This window comes from Perissodus microlepis, chromosome 11 (assembly GCF_051167445.1).
Source record: "Perissodus microlepis isolate ML-2025 ecotype Zambia chromosome 11, ASM5116744v1, whole genome shotgun sequence".
Lineage (NCBI taxonomy): Eukaryota > Metazoa > Chordata > Actinopteri > Cichliformes > Cichlidae > Perissodus > Perissodus microlepis.
Window position 1 is genome coordinate 22380790 of NC_140471.1, and position 17339 is coordinate 22398128.

Consider the following 17339-nt stretch of genomic DNA (forward strand, 5'->3'; position numbering starts at 1 on the left):
TTTCACTCTTGCTACTGTCCTTCACCCCTCACACTTGTATCCACCCACTCCATCCTGCCAGCACTCTCTTCTTCACTCTCTTGTGCACTGCTTGCTTTTTGATGGCTAACCAGAGGTATATAAACTCATCCACCTTCACTACCTCTATTCCTCACATGTTCACCTTCCACCTCTCATTCACACATGTATTCTATCTCGTTTGTACTGATTTTAATTCATCTTCTCTCCAGAGCATAACTCCACCTCTCTGGGATCTCCTACACCTGCTCCCTACTCTCCCTATAGTTTACAATGTCATCTGCAAACATCATAGTCCACAGAAACTTCTGCCTGACCTTATCAACCTGTCCATCACCACTGCAAACAAGATCCACAAAGACACGGTGCAGCTCCTGACTTTCTCTATGCTTCTGCATCAACACTGTCAAAGCAAACAGCAGTGCTCTTTCTCGGAACGAAGCCATACTGCTGCTCGCTGATCATCACCCTTGCTCTTTAACCTAGCTTGAATAACTCATAGTTTCATGCTACAGCTCATCAACTTTATTCTTCTGTAGTTACAACAACTCTCCACATCACCCCAGTTCTTAAAGATCGGTAGCAGTACATTTCTTCTCTACTCGTCAGGCATCCTCCAACTCTCCAAGATTATGTCAAACTGATTAAAAAGTCTGCTGCTACCAGCATCTCCATATCTCTACAGGTACTGTATGTCAGTAGGACCAGCCATCTTTTCACTCTTCATCCTCTTCATAGCTGCTCTCACTTCCTCCTTACAAATTCCTCTGCACTTCCTGATTCTCTAACTGCCCTCCATCTGTCCCTCTTCTCTGGGGTTTAAAAACTAGCACATAGGCAATCTTCTAAGTCCGATGTCAAAATCCACGGAGAGTTGAGAAATAGTATAACGCACTATATCTGTAATACTAGTGAATTTAAACTTAAACTAAAAAGACCCCCCAACATTTAATAATTAAATAGTTGTGACTGAGCTATGTGGGCAGAAAAAAAGTGCTGCTGTTATTTTTAACATTCTTGTGCTGACATTTCTTGTTAAGTGCCAGTAAGTGATCTGTAATATGAGCTAATCTTGGTGAAATATCACCTCACTGAGGTGTCAGTTATGCTTTCAATGGCATTGTCAGAAAAGGTGAAAAGTGATGGGAAATGAAGCGTGCCTGAGCTAGGTGACAGGAACGTATAGACTGAGCTGGCACTGTGTTTTCAGTCAGCGATCACTGTTTGTTTACAAAGTTCATCGTTATGCTGACAGATTAAAGAGTAATTGTTTCAAATATTCGTTTGTCCCGATTCCAGACAGATTATTTAATGATTCTTTTTGTTTTGTTTGGATTTTATAGAATCGAATTGATTATTTATGCTATTGTTACTTTAATATTGCCTCTGTCAGTGCGCCCCAGGGCAGCTTTGGCTACAATGTAGCTTGCCATCACCAGTGCGTGAATGTGTGTGTGAATGGGTGAATGACTGATTGTAGTGTAAAGCACTTTGGGGTCCTTAGGGACTAAGTAAAGCGCTATACAAATACAAGCCATTTAACATAATATTTTGTTTTAAATATTTCTTATGTTTACTTGCTTGGCTGTTACATTCACTGTCCACTTTAATAGGTAAACGTTGTTAGTATTGAGCTGGGACCCCTTTTACTTTCAGAACTTGATTCTTGAATTCACAACTGGAACACTCCATATTCAATACTGACACTATACCATTACATAGTTGCTGCACATTTATCAGTTGCTCATCTTGTTCAATTTTGTCTTATCAGTGTGAATTGTAGCTTCAGTTTCCTGTGGTCTTCTGTTGTTTTACCCCGATTTGCTTCAAAGTTAATTGTGTTGCTTCTGCGTTCCTTTGCTGTAACGAGTGGTTACTTGAGTTGATGTTGCCTTCGTATTGGCTGGAAGCAGTCTGGCCAATCTCCAGAGAACTGCCTCTCACTGGATATTTTCTTCTTTTCTGATCATTCTTCGTAAACTGAAGAAGTGATTGTTGGGGAAAATCCCAGTAGATCAGCAGCTTCTCAAATATTCAGACCAGCCCGTCTGGCACCATCAACAATGGTTTGCTCAGGTTTCCTAGTATGGTTGCTGCAGTGTGATTGGTTGACTAGATATTTGTGTTAACGAGCAGTTGTGCAGATGTACCTAACAAAGTGGCCATGACTGTGTGCTTGAATGATTTCTTTGGATCATAATGGAGGTTGAACTTGAGCTCACTTTTTCTGCCCCCTGACCCTAACACCGGGGAAATAAACTTGCACGCAACACTTTAAGCCCATTATTTCTTAGTTTAAGTGATTGAGCTGGAAATGGTGTGGGGGAAAAAGTGAACAGGTCTTTAACATGGAAGTCATTCTGACCTATGAAAGGCACAGGTGTGAATAATAAAATAAACCGTGGCTGGTTTGCTTTCATGGTCCTAATTTTGTTCTGGCTCTGTCTCACCGTGGAACTCGGCTGCACTTAAAGTGAGTAATATTTGTGTGTTTCGAGTTCAAGTTCAATCATCTATGGAGCATTTTCACAGAAGATTAAAAGGAAAAGCTGAGGTGTGATCAATAACACCTCAAGTGTTCCAGTAAACTTTTCCAGTCAACCAGCACGCAAAATACCAAGACAAGTGAAATGCCAACCGAAGTGGCAAAGCAGGCCTCACGGATCCTATAAATACATCTGTGCCCCCCACCACCATGCCAGGAGGCCATGTTTATTTTCAGATTAATAATTCGTACATAACCATGTAAACTGTGCACAAAATCCCTTAAAAACGATAGGATGTGGCTTTGATACTGACCCAATAATTGTCTCGATGCACGCTCAATCAGCCAGGTAAGGAAATCCCAAAAAGTTGATTCTGTTCATCTGGAATTAATGTTTTCAGTGGGAAAAACGTTTCGTCACTCTTCTAAGTGACTCTCTGTGAATAGTACTCATGGCCACTGATCAGCTGGCATGACAATTTCCATATTAGTGAGCATATAGTTTTTGGGTGACCCAATAATTGTTTCTGTGTGCGTGCGTGCGCGTGCATAACATAGCCTAACGGGTACCTTCCGCGAGCAGGACGTGACGTGGTCTCTAATCCTCTTAGTTTAATTAAGCTGAACCAGCAGGCGTAGGCTGCAGCTCCTTCGGCAGCCGAGGTTTAAAAGTCGACTCGATCTTCTAAGAAAACGTAGACCCTGGGAGAAGCAGCTTTGGAGTTTAAAGCAGTTTAAAAGTGAGCTGGGGGTGGGTGTCTTGGGCCCCCTGCAGGATGCTGCCTCCGCGGATGCTGTGGGGCGCTGTGGCGCGTCAGGTTGCTCCACGACTCACCTACAGCACTGCTGCGCAGCCACAGGTAGGTAGGCCTGCGGTCACACACCAATACACAGCACAGTGAAGAAAGTGGCACGTTTGTGAGTGAAAATAAGATTATCCGGATCGTTCCACTAATGTTTTTAGAGCAACTTGTGGTCTTTAAACGTGTATCCCCCCCATATTACTGTAGATTTTACAGTAAAAGACGAAGATGAATGCGTGTTGTGCAATTTGAAAAAGTCCTATAAAGTACTCCTGGGTTTAATTCAGTAGTAGTCTTATGTTAAGCTTCACAAAAGTTGTATTGTTTGGCATTTTAATTTGTTGATATGGCGCCAAATCACCTCAGCATTAATCTCAGAAGTAGAACATTACAGATTGTTTAAGGCAGCAGATGTCCAAACTCAGAAAGACTGACAGCTTTTTTCAGCCACACCTTTTCCTTTTTTCTTTTTCTTTTTTTAAACTTTTCTCATTTCCAGCAGGTGAAGCCAAAAAAGACCAAATTTGGTCCTCTGAGTGACCAAGATCGGATATTTACTAACTTATATGGCCGACATGACTGGAGGTAAAAGTATTTGAAGTAAAACCACCTTCATTACTCTCTAATGACCTGTAGAAACAACTTATCTCTCTCTGTTGCTCTTCTCTTCCGTTTTTTCTCCCAGACTCAAAGGAGCGCTAAAAAGAGGAGATTGGTATAAGACCAAGGAGATCATACTGAAGGGACAGGACTGGATCCTGAATGAGGTGAAAATCTCGGGGCTTCGTGGCAGAGGAGGAGCAGGATTTCCGACAGGCATGAAGTGGAGTTTCATGAACAAACCCAGCGATGGCAGGTAGGAGGAAGAGGGAACAGAAACAATCTGTGAATGATGCTAAGGTTTCATGAATAAATAATCTGTTGGCGTGTCTGTGACTTTCCGCGTTTGCTATGTGGTAGGCCGAAGTATCTGGTGGTGAATGCTGACGAGGGGGAGCCTGGGACATGTAAAGACCGCGAGATAATGCGTCATGACCCCCATAAGCTTATAGAGGGCTGTCTGGTGGCTGGGAGAGGCATGGGAGCTCGTGCCGCGTACATCTACATTAGAGGGGAGTTTTACAATGAGTCATCAAACCTACAGGTAATGTATGGATGGATGTGTGACGAACAGTCCGCGGATGAAGTGCGTTTGTCTTAATTGTTTTCTTCAAACAGGTGGCCATTAATGAGGCGTACAAAGCAGGGCTGATTGGAAAGAACGCCTGCGGCTCTGGGTATGACTTTGATGTGTTTGTTATGCGGGGAGCAGGCGCATACATCTGTGGAGAGGAGACGGCTCTAATCGAGTCTCTTGAGGGCAAACAAGGGAAGCCCCGGCTCAAGCCGCCTTTCCCTGCAGACATAGGTGAGGTAAACTCTCCACAGCAGCCTCCAATATCCTGCAGCACTTAATTATGGTTTAAGAAACTGCAAAATAGGGTTATATTCTAATTATAGTTATTTACTACTCTCTTTCTCTCTCCCTAAAGGGGTGTTTGGATGCCCAACAACGGTGGCCAACGTGGAGACAGTTGCTGTGGCGCCTACGATCTGTCGTCGAGGCGGCGCTTGGTTCACCAGCTTTGGGAGGGAGAGGAACTCTGGGACGAAGCTGTTCAACATCTCTGGTCACGTAAACACCCCATGCACAGTGGAGGAAGAGATGTCTATTCCTCTGAGAGAGCTGATAGAGAGACATGCAGGTGTGTGTGTGTGTGTGTGTGTGTTTAATCCAGTTCTGTCCATGAAGAGTTTATGAAACATTACACATTTTTTTCCTCTTTTCTCTCGTATGATTGGTGCAGGAGGAGTGAGAGGTGGCTGGGACAATCTATTAGGAGTGATCCCAGGGGGGTCCTCCACTCCCATTATCCCTCGGCATGTGTGCGATGATGTGCTGATGGATTTCGATGACCTGGTTCGTGCAGAGAGTGCCCTGGGAACCGCAGCTGTCATAGTCATGGATAAATCGGTAAACAGTTGCCTGAAATATTGCACGTTTCACAGGCTCCTCAGTGACAGCAGAAAGAAAATCTGACTGATGTGTCTTCTCTGCAGACCGATGTGGTCCGAGCCATTGCACGTTTGGTTGAGTTTTACAAACACGAGAGCTGTGGACAGTGCACCCCCTGCAGGGAGGGTAAGGAACTACATTCAACACTGGGCTCAGGCAGTAACTGTTAAAACATCCATTATCTCAGCCTTTAAAATCTTTTTACATCCTCCTTACATTCCTTACAGTGCTCTTCTCTCTTCATTGAGCTATAATAAGCACTTGTGTGAACTGTCAACAAGAACATCAGGGTTAGGTGAAGCGTTTACTACTCAGGACATGCCTGAAGGGTACATAGGTGTGATAAGTGCTCAAATATGTTATTATAGCAAAATAAACACTCTGGTAAGGTAAGATATACCTGTAAGAGTACAATTATCGAAGCACTGAAAACATAATACTGGTAAAACAGAAGTTTTATGCCAAATTAATCATAATCTGAGCCTGTATTGATGCATTTTATTTGCACATGTGTAATGTAAAAAAAAAAAGTCTTGAGTGAAAGTTTATGCTTTTTAGATCTCGGTTAGAAAAAGCCTTTTTAAATATGTATAATTTTTTGCAGTAATTTGGACAAGCAGTGCAACAGCACTCGTTTCATTCTCTTAGTAAAGCTAGAGTCCTAATGTGTGAGTAATTTAATCAATTAGCTTCAGGATTTGGATTATTAGTTTGTGAAGAACACAAAAGGAAGCTACAACGGTTATTTTAAGATATCAAATAGGTTTTTAAGTCGTTATTAGAATTGGATTAAGATTAGGGTCGATAATAACTCCTCCGAGGTAAAACTTTGCTTAAAAGTTTCAGGAATTGTAATTTTATAATGCTTGTTCAACTCCTTTCTCCTTTTTCTCCCACAGGAGTGGACTGGATGGATAAAATGATGTGGAGGTTTGTCCAAGGCGAGGCAGCAGTTTCAGAAATTGACATGATTTGGGAGCTCAGTAAGCAGATAGAGGGACACACCATTTGTGCTCTCGGGGATGGAGCTGCTTGGCCTGTGCAGGTGAGATTTTTTCTTGGAGGTGTTTTAAGCACTTAAGCACAAGTTCAGTAAAACTGAGCCTTCAATTTCAAAAGAAATGCTAAATGTGAAGAGTCAGGGGCGTTTATCCTCTTTTTTTTCTCCTTTTGTGTGTGCAGGGTTTGATCCGCCACTTCAGGCCAGTCATGGAGAGCCGCATTGCTCAGTATAACAAGAAAAATCCCGCAAGGGCGCCAGAGGTCGAGATGATCTGAAAGTGAAATGCCTCCCATTCAGTCTGTCATCAAATCATTCCATAGATCATTTATTTTAAGTGTAAATATTACTTATTGATCAAAGTTATCCTGATCGCAAAAGCTATGTGTGGACAACCAGTCTGCTTTGGTGATATAAAAGCAGCAATGACATCTTCAAGTTAGTTAACTGAAGCACGGCGCAATGAAAGAAATGAACACATACGTCAATAAATTAGCTTTATTTCATAAACTTGCGAAATAAATTCAAATGCTTCACTGCGTACATGTCCAGTCTGATCTGTACAAAAAAAGGAGATGATCAAGAAAGGATTAAGTGATTGATGTTTGTTTTGTTTTTACTTTGGGGAAAGAAAAGAGTGGGAACAGGAAAAGGTGTGTTAGGATGAAAGGAAAACTGGTCTGTGATTTACAGTCTGTGTTATCATTTCACAGAGACACACAGCTGAGCTGGTGCAGGTTTTCCCTCGATTCACGCCAAGAAGGCAGGCAGAATATTGCTCAACTGACCATCTATACATCCAGACTAAACGTTGAAGTATCACTCCGGCAAATGTCCTTCTTTGAACAATGACTAATGACAGTCAAACAAACAAATGGGAGTCTTTACAAAACTTTAGTTTGTCCATTTAGACCCAAGTGCTAAATCCTGAAACCAACACAGAGCTGTTACGAGTCATCCTTGTGACGAACAGATGGGCTCAGTTTGGGTGAATATCCTGTAAGACTCAGCAGAAAGCACTCGGTGAGTTCAGATTTTTTTTTTTTCTGCATTAGGGTGCCATCCAGAAAGGTATAGACTGCTGCTGCGGCTGTGTTTTAGCTCGAGGGGGTGGTGGAGGAGGGCAGCGATAACCCTGTGCCCAGCCTGAGGTGGTTGTGGTGATGGTAGTTGAGGAGGTAGGGGGAACTGCCCCAGGGTTACCTGGCCCTGAGGTGGCTTTTGAGGTGGGGTGGTCTTCCTCTTCATCAGAAGAGCCGCCGGTGTATGCCACCAAACCTGTTTTCAGTCTTTTTACTGCAGGTGCTAAAAGAGCAAGAAGAGAGCAAAAGAAAAAACAGGAAAAAAAAGAGAGAGAGAGAGAGAGAGAGAGAGAGAGAGAGAGAGAGAGAGAGAGAGAGAGAGAGAGAAAGGCAGCACATGTGGAGAGGAGAAAGAGAAAAAGAGAGAAAACATACACAACAACAGCAGCAGCTCATTTCAAGTCAAAGGTAATTATTTCAAACACATGTTGGGAGAAACAAAAAGTTAATAGATCAAATGTAAATCAACGTTTATGTCAGCCGGTTTGAGGAGGGGGGTGGCGGCCATTCAAAAGCAGCCATTGGTTGGTGGGGAGCGTTAGGGGCCATCCAATCGAGCAGCAAGACGGTGTCACAGGACGAGTCGTGCCCCACCCCCAACCGATATCCATCATCACACCGGAGACACATGGAAGAGAAGAAAAACACAGAGAAAAAGAGAAAAACACAAAAACAGGAGAGATTCTCGTTAGCGAGGGAGGAAAACGAACGTCGGACAATCCAGACTGATGATGTCGTCACGGCTCGACATAATCGCACTCCTTTATAAAAAGGAGTTGAAGGCACACAAAAGGTGTTGAGTCATAGCTCCGCCTCATTATCTTGAGATGTGTAGCCACAGCAGCAGAATCCTGGAAAAGCCCGTTTGAGGCTTATTGTGGCGGGCGCTGCATTTATCTCAGCCACAAAACCAGGAGCGGCTTTAATATTAAATATAAAGAAAAACGAAACTAAATCTGTTTTTGGGGGGTTTATGTAACAGACACCCAGCTTCAATGAACTGAAATGTTGATAGTCTAGTAGGCAGGGAGAGGATTTACATTTGACTCTACAGCTCTACATTAAGGCTGTGAATAAAATTGAGGCCAGGCTTATAAGAGGGTCACAGTCCGTGATTTGGATTTGGGCAGGGATTTGTCAATCCACAGGATAACGCCCTTACCGGCGGGGCCTTGCGGTGCCTTTCTCTCTTCCACCTTGGGTCTCGCTCCATTCACAGCCAAGGGGGGTGGAGGCATTAGCTGCTTACTGGAGAACACAAAGAGAGGGAGTGAGTGAACTCTTCTCACTGACCTGTGAATATTATTAACCTGAACAACATCCTGTGTAAAATCTGCACACCTGTCCCTCTCACACGACGGGCTGGAGGAACTCTGTGGTTGGGATCCTGGATTCTCAGGGCTGCCCATGGAGAAGCCTGCACCTAAATTAGTCATATGAATGGGTCCATGCTATGAGCAGAAAAACACACAGGTACGATTAGGAGACATCCTCAACTAAGCCCTGCCCTGACACTAAAAAACAATACACACCTATTTACAACACCAAAGTGAAAAAAAAGCTAGCTTACCACAAACCTGTGATTATAATGATATTTTCCCGTCCACTATGAAAGATACTTTTAACAGCTCTCCAAGCTATCTCAACCAAGGTACAAAAGACATTTGAAGAGAGCAAAGATGATATGTTAGGAGACAGAAATCGGAAAGAGAGGTAAGAGTGCTTCCTCGGCTCATGAAGGTGACTCGTGACAATGAGGACTCCGACATACATACAGGGAACAAACAAACATGGAGACCACGATGTGGAGAAAATAAAATATAGGTGGTGTTTAAAAAAAAAAAAAAAAAAAAACACCAGAGAATGATGAGGGGGTGAAAATGCAAAAGAAATGTATCACCTGGTATCCCAGCAGGCCACTGTCTGTCTCGTCAGGCACCTCCTCTGTAAAGCGTCTTTTCTGTGGTGGGTTGGCTGGGGCAGCAGGAGGTGAAACTTTGGGTGGTGCTGCAGCAGAGGGAGGTAAACGTACAGGAGGGGCTAGAGTCTGCACAAAAGACGAAAACAACAGTATCGTCTGGTTACTGATTTGCCTGCTATGACACATATCCATGGCGAGGGTTTCACAGTTTATAAAAGTAAAATTAAAGAAGTAGTAATCCAAAGATCTAATTTTGTGCAGAAGTTTTGATTGTGTCAGATGTTTAGATTTGCTCCTAGTTGGCTTTCAAGGGGTAAAGAGTTAAGTGGACCTAGGAAAAAAATGGGATTGTTGTACAGTCAAAGATTTTACACAATCTTGTTTTATTTGTGTTTCCGGATGCCTGCTTTAGTTTTAAGGCCATGTTACAATGAATCCTACCTGTGGCAAGATGTCAGGAGCAGGAGCAGGTACTGGTGCAGGCGCGGGTGCAGGAGCTACAGTGGGGACAAGGGCAGGGAGGGGGACAGGTATAGGTACAGGGACAGCAGCAGGAATAGGAGCTGGAGCTGGGCGGAGAGGGTACTGAGAGGGAACACCAGCGGCAGCCACTGGCGGCACAGGAGGTGGGACAGCGTAAGGTGAAGGGACAGGCTGGGGCTGAGGCTGAGGTGGGGGTACGGGCAGTGGGTAGCCTTGCTGGTAGCCAGTAGGGGGGTAGTAAGGAGGTTGAGGAGGTATCCCATTCACTACTGGAGGCTGTCCGAACCCTGAATAAAAACAAAAGAAACAAGAAAAACAGCTAGAATGAGGCTCTCACAGAGATGTCAATAAACAGATGTGTTAGACTGAGAATGTCTGTGAAGGTTCTCAGTCATCCAGGTCATCGTAGTCTAAGGAGCTTGGAAAGAAAAGCGTCTGGACTTCTTTAAGTTGCTTGAAGACGTTTCACCTCTCATCCGAGAAGCTTCTTCAGTTCTGAAACTGAAACTGAAGAAGCTTCTCGGATGAGAGGTGAAACGTCTTCAAACAACTTAAAGAAGTCCAGACGCTTTTCTTTCCAAGCTCCTTAGACTGAGAATCTTACAGCTTTCAGTTAAAGAAAAAGAGCTTTGGTACAGCAACAGAAACTACAGAAAAACTACCAGCTGTGGAGTACCTTGTGGTGTTGGCATCATTTGATTAAGGAAGCGAGAATACTCTGCATGGACCTAGAAAAGAGGAACATTGCATTTAATCTTGTTAATAGTTTAAAAAAAAATAAAAAATTTACTTTGAAAGTCATCCTATAAAGACAAGAGTTCAACATAATGTAACCATTATAAAAGAAAAAAATGTAAAAACCAACTGTAAAAGAACGAGATCTATCAAGATTCAGTAAAAAAAAAAAAAAAAAAAAAAAAAAAAAACGCCTTCGAACATTTACAGCACAAACTCCCTTTGAGTTTCCACCTTTAAGAAAACGTCTGTGTCTGCAGAAAATATTTGTGGTCTCCGCTTGTGGTGCAGCACACAAATAATCCTTCACTATCTACAGCTCTGTAACCGATGTGCGCATCTGCAGAAGCTGAGATCAGTGATCCCTTAAACCACAAGAAGTGCGTGCTTCTTTGCTTAGTTTAAAAACATTTTCGTTTTATCACCAGTGAGTGTCAACAGCAATAGTTTTAAAGAGTTAACACAGTGTGGAAACATCAGTGCCACCAGCGATTTAATTAATTGTTCATTTGCAATATTGATCTCGCACCATTACTGTTTCCAGTTGTTTTGTTAAAAAAGAAAAAACACTTTTCATAACTAATCTGTGACAGGCCACCACTCATAACTTACTTATTATTTATTAATGCTCAGGGACTGTCTAGTGACTCCACAGTGTAGGGGTTTGCACCTTTGCCTAACAAGCAAAAGATTTCCAGTTCGATCCCGTGAGGAGACAAAAATCCCTCTGGGGTTGCATCAGGAAAGGCGTCTGCAGTAAATATCCGGCAAAACAAATATGCAGAGCTACCTGCTGTGCAACCCTGTGGATAAGGGAGCATCTGAAAATTGGTTTTAATGCTTGAGGACCGTCTGCTGAAGCTGGAATGGGGAAAATGGACACTTGGAGTACTCACTGTCTGAAGCAGGTTCTCACACAAAGTCTTTGCTGCTGCAAGTCCTTCAGGTTTCGAGTGACTGGAGAGAAAAACAGCAAAAATAGTTCATAATCATGGAAAACTACCAATATTTGAAATCCACTGTTCTCTATTGACTCTGCATGTGACATATTTGCACCAGACTTCATTTTCTAATTTTTCTAAAAGAAATTTACACAGAACTATATGACAGTTGAAGTAGTTTTGGGCTTCGTGTCTGTACAGTACTATCTTATCTTACCATCTTATTATTCTAACACCCGGTAATCAGAACTTTTTAATGTTATTGTTTAGTAGTGGGTGGCAAATAGTTTGTAGTTGCATTACCATCACCTTTTGGCCATTACAGTGAATAGCATCCCACCAGGCACTGGTAAAAAAAGCAGTAATCACATTTACTTTAAATTCTGACTGCGCTCTACTGCAGAAAACTCCAGAGTGTGGCAGTGTTTTGACAACGCTTCATTAGCCTGTGCCGTCTTTAATAGACAAAGACTGATGATACCCACCTGATGTAAATGTACATGGGTTCAAAGGCCTCTCGTCCAGAGGCAGGCTCCAAACAGCCGGATCCTTTCCCTCTGAGGAAGACTTTGGCCCCGGTCTCAGCCTGGATGTGCTGCAAGTATGAACAGCCGGGCCCCTCGACACGCTCTTTGACTGCAAAGCCCGGGACAGCGTGATCCAGGCCCACAAAGATCTTATCTTGAACAAAATGCATCTGAGAAATGAAAGAAAATATGAGGGGTTGCAGTAACTATGACTAAACGCATTACCATACTGACAGTTTTCAGTCCCCCCTACATTTATGCCCCCTTTTAGACATTAGTTCCAGTATATCTCCAAACATTTTTAAATTCATGAATGTCTAGAGGTAGGCTGATCATTCCAAATATCGACAGTATCGAGACAAACACTTTTATTGGATCGATACTCTATCCTCAAAGGTCAGAATGTATTCCAATGTATGAATTGTGTTACATTTTTTATTTTAATAAGAAAACTATATCTCAAACATGCACTATGAAAAATGTCTGAAACTTTTTGTGTTCTGTGTTATCACCTGTTTTATTTAAAGCCTATAACACATTTAAACAACAGAACTTGAAAGGTTTTGTTGTGTTAACTAATTATTATAGAAAGTGACAGTTACAGGGATTTGGTGGTCATTAAAAGGTGTTCAGATTTTTAAACTGATGCCTATTCATCTCATAAATCATGGCACACCGCTCTCCCCTACATAAGCTACCTTTATAAGTTAAAAAGCATCGGTATTGGCAGTAGTGCCTCTGTATTTATCGCACACCACTAATGTCCTTTTTTTTTTTCCAAGTGAAGACTGTTGTTAAATTGACTGCTACCGAAGGTTGGATGCAAATCAAATCAATGTCTTTTTCATTCAAACAATCGCAGCTTCTTTGTCTGCACTAGACGTTTGAAGTCTTCCAAGTCTTACACTTCTGAAGTATATAAAATCTAAAGCAACCTATTTACTGTTCTTTTGAAGGCATCCATTAAATATGACGCTAACTATGTATGATCTCACCCCCCTCACCTTTTCTAAAAACAGTAAGTGTATTGAGGCAACTGGTAAACAGATCAGTGCGCAAAATTAGGTGGAAACAGAGAGTATGACCTGCATCCATGTGGGAACTGCCTTACCCCTGACTGAAAGTGTGGTTTGTGGTGGGTCACAGGGGGCAGTGAAGGAGCAGGGAGGTTGTTCTGCTGATAAACTGTGACTGAAGCCCCAGTAGAGGAGAAAGATGGAGAGGATGATGAAGCAGTTGCAGCCTTCACCACCCCATTTGTGATGATCTCTTTGATTCTATTAACTGCTCCTGGAAAAGGGAGAAGAGAAACTGTCAGTCGAATTACGAGCTACACAAAGGCAAACGTTTATGACTGACTGAAGTTTAAAAGAATACTTACTGTCAACAAGCTCTCTTGTCTGTCCTTGGACGTGTAGATACAGAGGTCGATCCCTGATTGGAATGAGCAGAAACAAGGCCGAGTTTACATAAAAACATCAAACACCGGGTCTACTATCAGTTCGGTTAGTGAAAATGAGAGACAGTCACCCCGTCAGCGCTTTGGTCTTCTCTTCTGCTGTCATGTAACGGCCTCTGGTCGACACTGCAGCACCGCTCACTTTACTGATCTGTGGACAAACCATATTAAAAATTACAAAACACATCACGCGCAAACCCCTAGCTAAGAAACAGACCTAACTTTTGAAAATATCATCCTTATTGTTGCTGACCTCATCCTGCGTTTGCCCGCGTGTCAGGAGATTTCGACAATTAATTGGGACGTCATTGATCTCAACTTCAGCTACCACCAGGTCGTCTTTGGCTTTTGGCGGCACTGGAGGCTTTCCGACACCAAGGACCTGAAAGAGGATACGGAACAAGAAGCATGCGTCAGTCAAGGCACAGCTCATTATTTTATACTGGAGACTTAAAACATACATTTTAACAAAATAATCCTGTGTCTCCACTCATGTAGGATTTGGCAATTAATAGATTTTTATTATCAATTACGACTCTGGCTTCCAAAGACTTTGAAAACAAGGTAATGAAAATGTTGCCGCCTTTTATTTGGCAATGACTCGCACTGTGACATGATTGTTCAGCCGAGCTCAAGCCAAGACTGTGGAACGGGAGGACGTTGTCAACAAGGGAGTTTGTGTTTCTTTGTTTCAGATTGGATATGTGCAGTGTTTAAGAAAATCCAGTTACAGAAAGGTTCAATAAAATTAGAATAACTCTGAAGTTAAAACTATTTCAAGCTGCTCTCTTATTCGCAAGGGTAACCACATTGTTTTGGAGCCCAAAGGGATTAGCATCTGAGTGTTGAGAATTAAAAATGATTTAATAAAGTTTTGACTCAATATAAAATTGAAGTTACAAGTTAACAATAAAATACACTGTTGTCACAATGTTGATGCAACAAATCTTTAAAGCATTAAAGAGAAAGTGGTCCTGTTCATTAATCTGCAATATCACCTGCAAACCCCTCCACATTATATATGTGAGCACTAAAAAGCCATTTTACAGGTCTGTAAAAGCAGCATTTCCTCCTCCAGCTGGAACTGTAAAGAGTGACATCTGGTGGAGGTGTAGTGTACATGCGCAATGCAAAAACAAAATGCACTAATTTTACTTCACTGTTTTTTTTTAAATTTCAGATTAGTTTCTACTTCGTTGTTAAGATATTTGTTTGATTGCACTGTATTGCATTTTATTGAAATACATAACATGTTACTTATATATATTTACCTGCTGAAAAAAAGAAGTATATGTTATCTTATAACCTTGATGTTGGAGTCTAAGTGTAAAAATGCAGGACGAGAGAGAAAATATGTGGGAATACAGTTAAAGCTTTAAATCAAATGTCATTAAATAGACACTGTTGTGTTTGAATATCCTGTTTTCTTAATTATCTTCTATGAAATCCAATAATATCTGAATATGAATATCTTGCTTATGTCTTTGTCAGTGCTGGTCACATGTACACATATATATAAGTGTATGGATACCCCAGGAAGAACACATAAGGCTTATGGTAATAGGAATAACTATAAAAGTCTAATTTCCATTGGAAGCTTCCTAATTGCTTGAACTCTCCAAGTACTAAGAAAAGGTGCTTCCTTTATTACCTCATTGAACACATCCGTTAAGAAAGGACAGAAGATAATACCGCCCCACAGAATCTCGCTGTTTATTACAAGAAATGATCACCATGACAGATCGTGCATGTGTTAGGTAACAGTGCATTTTCCATTTCATAACATAGCCTGCTGATATGCTCTGCACCTTTACCCACAGGTCAACACAGCACTGCTGCGACAGAGTTGTTGAGTTTGTGTGATGAACATAAATGTATAAATAAAAAAAGCTCTATTTAAGTTTAATGATTACTGTACTGGACCCTATGGAGTAATGAATGAATAATTTGACTTCAGGTAGACATCATCTCTCCAGGAGAAAGTGAAAATAACAGTGGCCCTACAGTATGAAGATGTTGGGCAAAGTATTTTGTATACTGTAGGTTAAACAATCACAACATCCACCCCGAAATTATTAAACAGCCTTGTATAGTGCAGTCTGGATACCACGCTTCTCTATTACGGTGTTGTGCCAAAAAGTGATCGTCTGCCAAAAACTGATTTCCGGTATTTGCCAAAAACTGACTGCTTGTATTTAAACTGCTATAAGTAACTTGTTGAGCTATAATATGTGAAACATATGTCAAATGCATCCCTCATGGATGACATAAAGTCATCTTGAGCCGCAAACAACATTCGTGTAACAAAGTAGAAGCCGCAATCAGTTTTTGGCAGTGACTTTTATATAATCTTTATTTATGCAGTTAAAAAAAATCTCATTAACATTAAAAATGTCTTCTGTAAGAGTAAGTTGGCCAAGAGGACAGCAGAAATGGCAGCAAATATTACAGTAGTTCTGTAAAAATATTTTAAGTGGGGATAAAGGACCAGATTGGTTATGATGTAAGTACAATAACACAGAGTTGAAAAACAGATAATTTTTTAATTCTATATATAACCCCTTTGTAAACCCTGTTCACCGAAGTCTATTTACCAACATACCTAAAGATATTACACATAAAAAATACACAGAAACATTGGAAATCATGCTGTTCATTACCTTATCAGGCGGCCCGGGATTGCCTATCTGTGAGGGTTTGAGTTTGCCTTTGGCCACCAGCATGGCATTAATCTTGGCAGCCACAGCAGCAGCAGCATCCAGAGCCCCGGTGGGTGCAGCTTCAGCCTCCCCCATCCCACCAGAGCCAGACCCGGGCCCGGGCCCAGGCTGGTCCCATTTGCTGCGGCGGCTAGAGCACAGAAAGACAAAAAAACATTAAACTAGTCAAAAAAGTTTGTATAACCCTCACTTCAGCCCACAAACCCCCCAAAAACCCAACCGTGAGGATAAGCAAACAACACCCAATGCTGTTATTGTTGACGCTTTGAAAACTAGAACTGTGGTTTAACAGGGTTTTTTCCCCTTTGTATTCAGTTTGCGGTCACAATCACAGGCACTCTGCTACCGAAATTAATTATTTTAAAATATTTTGTTTTTGAGTAGCTACAGGATAAAAAGCATGAGCTGCTCGCCAGCTGCAGCGCGACAGCACGGCCATGATTACATAAGGCAGCTAACGTTAGCGAGCTAGCCGGCTATCTGAAAGCATAAAGGCGGCGGCTAAACAGCACAATAAAAATACAAAAACTGTTCGGGTTTAAAGGCTTACCCGCTGCTCTGAGTCCCACAGAATGACATCAATGTTTCGTCAAATAGAAAAAAATCCCTGTGAAGAAAATCTTTCCAGACTTCTGCACAGCTTGTACAGTCAGCTGTGCTGATGGCTAGCCGCTTCGTGTCTCACCGTTTCCGCCTCCGGTTACTGCTGTTCTCGCTCAATGACGCCACGAGAGGGCGCCAGACACCAGCAAGTGTGTTCAAAAGGAGGAAAAAACAGAAGGTTCAGGTGGGATGCTTCTTCCTCACCTGTCGTGCTACCCTTGGCCAGTGTCTCTTGAGGCGATATCAGAGTTTCCAGTGAAGAGAAAACCCTTGAGGTGCCGGACAGGCTTCATGACGAGGTGAGTTTTAGCAGGTGTACTCCTGCTTAATCTACTTAAAAACCTCATAAATGAAAGGACACAGGTTACTGCACTGATTTGTGTTGATATTCTGTTAGGGTTTCAAATGCGCAAATTTAAACATATTCAGTCAGTCATCTTTAAATGCGGAATAATTTGTCAATTAAACTGTGACAGTAAGCCAAATGAATGATGCTCACTCAGTAA

General features: G+C 42.0%; 2 protein-coding genes across 5 annotated transcripts; one reads left to right on the plus strand and one right to left on the minus strand.

The window, feature by feature from the left end:
- The first annotated feature begins 1365 nt into the window (after window positions 1-1365).
- Window positions 1366-7774, plus strand: LOC146377792 (NADH dehydrogenase [ubiquinone] flavoprotein 1, mitochondrial-like). 2 transcript variants are annotated; one of them, XM_084943243.1, is made up of 10 exons: window positions 1366-3363; window positions 3809-3891; window positions 3992-4162; window positions 4267-4450; window positions 4525-4714; window positions 4839-5051; window positions 5154-5320; window positions 5407-5488; window positions 6262-6407; window positions 6545-7774. In XM_084943243.1, exons 1-10 carry the CDS (start codon window positions 3280-3282, stop codon window positions 6638-6640), a joined length of 1416 nt encoding a protein of 471 aa, XP_084799369.1. In that variant the 5' UTR covers window positions 1366-3279; the 3' UTR covers window positions 6641-7774. The 2 variants fall into 2 exon arrangements, with proteins under 2 accessions (XP_084799369.1, XP_084799368.1); XM_084943242.1 differs by having other exon boundaries at window positions 1367-3363; window positions 3806-3891.
- On the minus strand, window positions 6847-16935 carry khdc4 (KH domain containing 4, pre-mRNA splicing factor). Of its 3 annotated transcripts, none has more exons than XM_084943237.1 (14): window positions 16781-16935; window positions 16171-16360; window positions 13764-13892; window positions 13582-13661; window positions 13433-13485; window positions 13163-13341; window positions 12010-12221; window positions 11480-11540; window positions 10525-10576; window positions 9807-10135; window positions 9345-9491; window positions 8786-8895; window positions 8607-8692; window positions 6847-7667 (listed from the first exon to the last, which is right to left on the minus strand). In XM_084943237.1, exons 1-14 carry the CDS (start codon window positions 16807-16809, stop codon window positions 7414-7416), a joined length of 1911 nt encoding a protein of 636 aa, XP_084799363.1. In that variant the 5' UTR covers window positions 16810-16935; the 3' UTR covers window positions 6847-7413. The 3 variants fall into 3 exon arrangements, 2 of the variants coding, with proteins under 2 accessions (XP_084799363.1, XP_084799364.1); XR_014801611.1 differs by having other exon boundaries at window positions 7606-7667; window positions 8786-8867; XM_084943238.1 differs by lacking the exon at window positions 6847-7667 and having other exon boundaries at window positions 8588-8692; window positions 8786-8867.
- Window positions 16936-17339: the final 404 nt, after the last annotated feature.

Bases quoted from the DNA above. Each gene is read 5' to 3' on its own strand.
- LOC146377792 (XM_084943242.1), top strand. From the start codon at position 3,280: ATGCTGCCTCCGCGGATGCTGTGGGGCGCTGTGGCGCGTCAGGTTGCT. The intron at 4,163-4,266 runs GTAGGAGGAAGA...GCTATGTGGTAG, and splicing joins AACAAACCCAGCGATGGCAG to GCCGAAGTATCTGGTGGTGA. The intron at 4,715-4,838 runs GTGAGGTAAACT...CTCTCCCTAAAG, and splicing joins GCCTTTCCCTGCAGACATAG to GGGTGTTTGGATGCCCAACA.
- khdc4 (XM_084943237.1), bottom strand. From the start codon at position 16,809: ATGTCATTCTGTGGGACTCAGAGCAGCGG. The intron at 11,541-12,009 runs GTGGGTATCATC...TTTTCTCTCCAG, and splicing joins CCCATGTACATTTACATCAG to TCACTCGAAACCTGAAGGAC. The intron at 10,577-11,479 runs GTGAGTACTCCA...CCTCTTTTCTAG, and splicing joins GTGAGAACCTGCTTCAGACA to GTCCATGCAGAGTATTCTCG.